The sequence below is a fragment of the Thalassophryne amazonica genome, chromosome 13, assembly GCF_902500255.1.
Source record: "Thalassophryne amazonica chromosome 13, fThaAma1.1, whole genome shotgun sequence".
Taxonomy (NCBI): domain Eukaryota; kingdom Metazoa; phylum Chordata; class Actinopteri; order Batrachoidiformes; family Batrachoididae; genus Thalassophryne; species Thalassophryne amazonica.
In genome coordinates this window covers 45,982,722-45,988,920 of record NC_047115.1, presented here as the reverse complement: position 1 = coordinate 45,988,920, position 6,199 = coordinate 45,982,722, and the positions used below count along the sequence as shown (strand labels likewise).

The following is a 6,199-nucleotide window of genomic DNA, read 5'->3' as shown; positions in this document are numbered from 1 at the left end:
ATGGCGACAAACACCAGCAAAAATACGAATCCCAGTTTTTATTTATTTACTTATTTATTTATTTATTTATAAATAAAGGAATGAATAGAAAGGAATGGAAGCAAACAGAAACATTGCTGCATGGGAGGTTGGAATTGTTTTTTTTAAATTGAAGAATATAAAAAAAATTCAGTTTATCTGGAAGACCTTTTTACATCAATTGATCTTCTTTTGTGTAGCTGGTTCCAAAATGAACCATGTGTACAATGTTTTTATGTTGTCATTTGTTAATTGGGGTTATTTGGTTTTAATTAATTTTGTAACTTTTTTTTCTGATAACACAATTCTCATGCATCCGTGATACAGATGTTGAAAGACATATTTGTCACCAGTCGTGCTCAACTCCTGTTGTGAGCTCACAGACTGTATGGTGGTCTCAGAGTGTGTAGCAGTCTCAGAGGGTATGGTGGTTTCAGAAAGTAGGAGAGGAAGTTATCTTTGGCAGCTTAAAAAATTCCTTTGTTGCCTGTGATCTGGATTTTATGCATTGCTTGCATTACCATTGTGTGTGGAGCGCTGATTCAGCAACACACTGACAGAAAAACATCAAAGAGAGAGACACAAAGAGTGAGAGAGCGAGAGATGATTTCTGGACTACTAAACTATTTTGAAGCAAATTTGCCTGTAAAGGCTCACTGGTTCGAAGCATTTTTACCTCCACCAAGGAGGTTGTTTTTTCATTCGGGTTTGTTTGTTTGTCTGTCTGTCTGTCTGTCTGTCAGCAGGATAACTCAAAACGTTTTGAATGGATTTTGATGAAATTTGTGGAGTGGTTGGAAATGACAAGAGGAACAAGTGATTAAATTTTAGTCGTGATCCGGATCACGATCCGGATCCCGATGCTAATGCGTTAGCATGTCTATGGCATTTTCAATGTTAAACGTTAGCATTAAGCAGTTGCAGCTGTCATCACGTTCGGGTGCATTTGTTTTCAAATTGTAATATTTCTTAAATTTATTTTTTTTCAAATTGTAATATTTCTTAAATTTATTTTTGTTTATATATTAATAATCTAATGATTATTATATACAATTTTAGAGAAACAGACAAAAAGAAATACATGACTGTGTCAAGGAGGGAATCTCTTTAGGGTCAGTGACCCTATGGCCTTATTTAGAGAAGTGTTTCATAAATATTAAAAAATTCATATATTTGCAGTTTAGTTGAATAATAAATTGAATTTTGTCTCTTATTTGTTTTTGTCTATGAGCACATGCAATATCAATATCAGTGCTCAGATGACAGTAGCTTCTGGGAAAGGTGCAAGTTGCAATAAACTGTGATGCCAAGTGCTAAGGATACATGCTATCCAGTCACAGCAGATGAAACTTTTTTTTTACTACTGAGCAAACATCATTGTTACACTTTTTTAGGTTCAATGATTCCACGGTGTGTAGATGTTATGGCGTCAGTGACCCCATGACCTTGACGGAGGTTTGCACTCTGAGTGCTTCTAGTTCATACTAGTTTAGTGCTATCTAGTGGCGAGTTCTTGGTATTACAAGTTTTACATGTGATACAAAGCTCTCTAATATTGGTGTAGCAAGATGAAACCGAGACTGAAAAATGTTCTTCTTTGGCCACCCTGGTAGATCACTGGTGTTAGAATCCCGCAAACATATGTCACTCCATTGGTAGCAATATACCTCTGAGGTGCCCACAAATCTCAGATGAAACGCTTTAAATATTTTTACCACTGAGTCTTGAATATAAAGACATGACTAAGAACATGGCAGGATAGCTCAGTGCGCATGTACATTTGTCTGGTTCAAGGCTATCTGTGCCCAGTTCCCTGTGCACATCCAGAGTGGTGTAAGGAAGGTCATGTGATGTAAAACTTGTGCCACAGAGAGACCAGGCCCTGATGGATTCAAAACTAACTTTTTCAAGCAATTCTGGGCTAAATGAGAGATTATGGAAATTGCAATAGCTGAAAGAAGGAGCAACAACTTCCTATTTTGACCACACATCAGCATGTCACTCGTGTGTTAACACCTAACCACCAGTGGCGACTCTTTACGTGCTTTGCGCATCTATCCTGTTACCACATACCAAACAGGAAACACACTCGGTATGGTGAATTATGTCCATTTTGTGTTGAATGTCCGCCACAAGATCTGATTTATGAAGCTTTTAATGAATGCATTTATAACTCTAGCTTAGTACCAACAATTAAATAATTATTATGCTAATACAAAACAACTATTTTGTACATGTTTATATGTCACCTTGTTTTTGTCTGATATACATAACTGGTTATCATTGAAAATGGACCAAAACAACTATTTTGTACATGTTTATATGTCACATTGTTTTGTTCTGATATACATATCTGGTTATCATTGAAAATGATATGAATAGTTTAGTCCGTCTTAAAAAAAACTGCTGTCTGTAATATAAGCTTGCATGACGTAGGTAATTATTGAAGGTAATAAACACTGGAGAAGGGGTAGGATTAAATAAGTTATATTTCTTCCTACCCATTTTCAGACATATTGATATGGGTGTACTTGGATTCACGTGTGTGTAGGTACATTATATGTGCAAAGTATGGGTATATAGACAGGGTATAAACATTAGGAAAATTATTTATTTAATTTACTATTGATTACCTTTATTTATTTTATTTGTAAATATTCACAAAAAAGGAAACATGAAGATAGAAATGGGAAAAAATTATGAGTATGTGTATATGTAAATATGTCAATATGTAGGTATGTCTGTATGTGTATATGTATGGATATATTTAAATCTCTTTGGTGTTAAAGATATGTAGATGTGGGTGCATTTATAATGTTTTGTTCATATGGTTTCTGACATGTCTGGAATAAATTAACTTGAACTTGAAAATGGACAACATACACCGTTTTAAATATTTATTTTATGAACAACCTGTCAAGATTATTATGGGCAAATCTCACATTTGTAAGTGGAATGGAAGTTCTCCCACATTATAAGGTGTTCATAATTTTGCCAGCTGGGTCTTTGAAACATGCCGAGAAGATGAGGAATGAAAAAAAAAATCTCGACAAATCTATCACTCAAAACTTGGTTTGATATTGTGCTTCGAAACATGTGTCGAGCTCTGCTTCGAACGAACGTCACAGTTTGGAGATCAGGAAGTTAAAGTTGCTTGCAGTTGCGAGCAGTTTTCAGCGCAGAAAGAGCAGCTTGGTGGTCGGGCGATATTGTGATTGTATAATTATCGTTTTAGGCCGTTAATGATGGATAAGCTTCGCCGTGTGCTCAGCGGCCGAGAGGAAAATGAAGAGTTGGGTCTCACTGCTCAGGTAACTTAAAGTTGACACTTAGTGCTAATGCTAACGCTCTGTCACAGACAGTAACAGCCGTTTATTCTCAGCAGATATTTGCATGAGGAAAGTGAAAATAAAAGACTTTTGTACCTGTCGCTATATTTTGTTTGTGTTGTTGTAAAAACATGACGCCGCTTGTTTCCACTGTCATTGTTGGTCACTTAGCTGTAGCTAGCCAGCTAACTACCCGTTGCAAGACTGTCATTTCTACATCTGAGTGTTTATAGGGTTTACATTTCCTCAAATTAACAAGGGTGTTAATTATATTTGTGTGTACATTGATACTTTTATTTTTTTACACGCGTTCACTAGGAGGCACTATTGAGGTAAGGTGCCGATTTCAGTATGGTGATTTTATAAAGTGATGTGTTTGAAAAGTTGGAGTCTGTCTCTTTAGGCTCTACGCTTTGGCTTTGTTTTAGTTTCCTAAACCAAGTATATTGTGACTGTGATAGAACGACTGTGTTGTCTTTCTAGTTTTGTGTGTGTGTGTTTACGATAATGCTGTAGCTGGCTTTCATCCATTTGACTGAACACATCTGAATGTAACAGCCAAAGTCTGTAGTAGTGCAGCGGATAACTGAAAAAATGCTTCAAATGGTGATGTAAACACCAAATTTGGCACACATACTCCTTAGACATTACTCTTTTAAAAATGCGGGGTACCCACGTGAACTTTCAATAGGCGGCCAATATTATGTATTACATCCATCCATCCATTTTCTTCCGCTTTATCCGGAGTCGGGTCGCGGGGGCAGCAGCTCAAGCAAAGCCGCCCAGACCTCCCGATCCACACACAGCTCCTCCGGGGGAACCCCAAGGCGTTCCCAAGCCAGCCGAGAGATGTAGTTCCTCCAGCGTGTCCTGGGTCTTCCCCGGGGCCTCCTCCCAGTGGGACATGCCCGGAACACCTCTCCAGCGAGGCGTCCAGGGGGCATCCGGAAAAGATGCCCGAGCCACCTCAACTGACTCCTTTCGATGTGGAGGAGCAGCGGCTTGACTCCGAGCTCCTCCCGAGTGACCGAGCTCCTCACCCTATCTCTAAGGGAGCGCCCAGCCACCCTGCGGAGGAAACTCATCTCGGCCACTTGTACTCGCAATCTCGTTCTTTCGGTCATGAGCCAAATCTCATGACCATAGGTGAGGATTGGAACATAGATCGATCGGTAAATCGAGAGCTTTGCCCCCCTACGCAGCTCTCTCTTCACCACAACGGTCCGATACAGCGACCACATCACTGCAGATGCTGCACCGATCCGTCTATTGATCTCACGCTCCATCCGTCCCTCACTCATGAGATACTTAAACTCCTCCACTTGAGGCAAGGACACTCCACCGACCTGAAGAGGGCAAAGCACCTTTTTCCAGTCGAGAACCATGGCCTCGGATTTGGAGGTGCTGATTTTCATCCCGGACGCTTCACACTCGGCTGCAAATTGCCCCAGTGCACGCTGACGGTCCTGATTTGACGAAGCCAACAGAACCACATCATCTGCAAACAGCAGAGACGAGATTCTGTGGTTCCCAAACCAGACCCCCTCTACACCCTGGCTGCGCCTAGAAATTCTGTCCATAAAAATAATGAACAGAACCGGTGACAAAGGGCAGCTCTGGCGGAGGCCAACGTGCACTGGAAACAGGTTTGACTTACTACACAAATTATTAGTTGGGTGAATATGTTTTTAAAAAGGAATAGTTTGCATCTTGTGTCATGCTTAGTTATCATGTTACAGGGTAGCATATGTCACATGTCATAGAATCCAATGGATGCTGATATTGTTTAACCTTTACTTTGCAAACCAAGCACACAACACAGTCAAAACTATTCCATTTATTAATCCTATTAGCTCAACCAGTAATTTGCACCACCTTTTACCAAAATTGGAGCAATTAACTTTTGACCCCTGTACAAACTGAAATGGACCTTTCTCAGTGTTCTTGCTGTTTTTACCCCATAACTCCAGACCATTCATTCACAGATAGTCCAAACTATAGCTTTTTGGAGTCATTATGATCAGTCACATAATATGGAATACCTTTCAATATGATTGGAGCATTTTTAGATTTTGACCCCTGCGTAATACTTCAATTGACCCCTTCTTGGCTGCCTATTGAAAGCTCACGTGGGTACCCGGCATTTTTAAAAGAGTAATGTCTAAGGAGTATGTGTGCCAAATTTGGTGCTTGCATCACCATTTGAAGGATCCCTCAGTAAATATTCACTTATCTGCTGCACTAGTGGCTTTTACTGCTGATCTCTCTCTCTTTCTTTCTTTTTAACATCCTGCTGTTGTTTTCAACAGGTCCTTGATGCCAGCACACTCAGCTACAGCACCAGAGTCAAAGGATTTGTCATATGTTTTGCTGCAGGAGTTTTGTGCTCAATACTTGTAAGTGTTTATACTTTTTAATTTGGAAAGACTAATCAAGACTGGATTGTACAGCACATATCTTAGCATTGCTAACAGGCCTGTTATGGTAAATATTTTTGTTGGACGTTGATGCATTATCCCAGAAATAAAGTCAAGAAACCATATTAATGTTAGATTTATAAGAGTAATAGTGCAAACACCACCCTTTTAAAAAGAGTAACATGAACTTTCAATGCTTAAATGTATGGTAGCATATCTTGGACAAAACCAGCATGAGTAAGCAAGATTTTGAAAGTACACAGTCAGAAAAGTCTAAGCCCAATGCCCATCCTCCAAAGCACAAGAACCCTCACTGCCTGTTCACATATAAAGACAACTGGATACATTGTTCTCATAACTACAAAACACCGCAGTAACCTACATCACCACTTGTCCCATTCATGGCTGATATCTCAACACACTACCAACATGATT

The 6,199-nt window shown here is 39.4% G+C and overlaps 1 protein-coding gene across 1 annotated transcript in view; it reads left to right on the top strand.

The window, feature by feature from the left end:
• Positions 1 to 3,127: 3,127 nt before the first annotated feature.
• sft2d1 (SFT2 domain containing 1) overlaps positions 3,128 to 6,199 on the top strand; it is a 59,484-nt gene continuing 56,412 nt past the window's right edge. The window contains exons 1-2 of the mRNA XM_034184234.1: positions 3,128 to 3,329; positions 5,657 to 5,743. Of these exons, the coding sequence (XP_034040125.1) occupies positions 3,261 to 3,329; positions 5,657 to 5,743 (156 nt within the window). The 5' untranslated portion in view covers positions 3,128 to 3,260. The remainder of the gene's footprint in view (positions 3,330 to 5,656; positions 5,744 to 6,199) is intronic.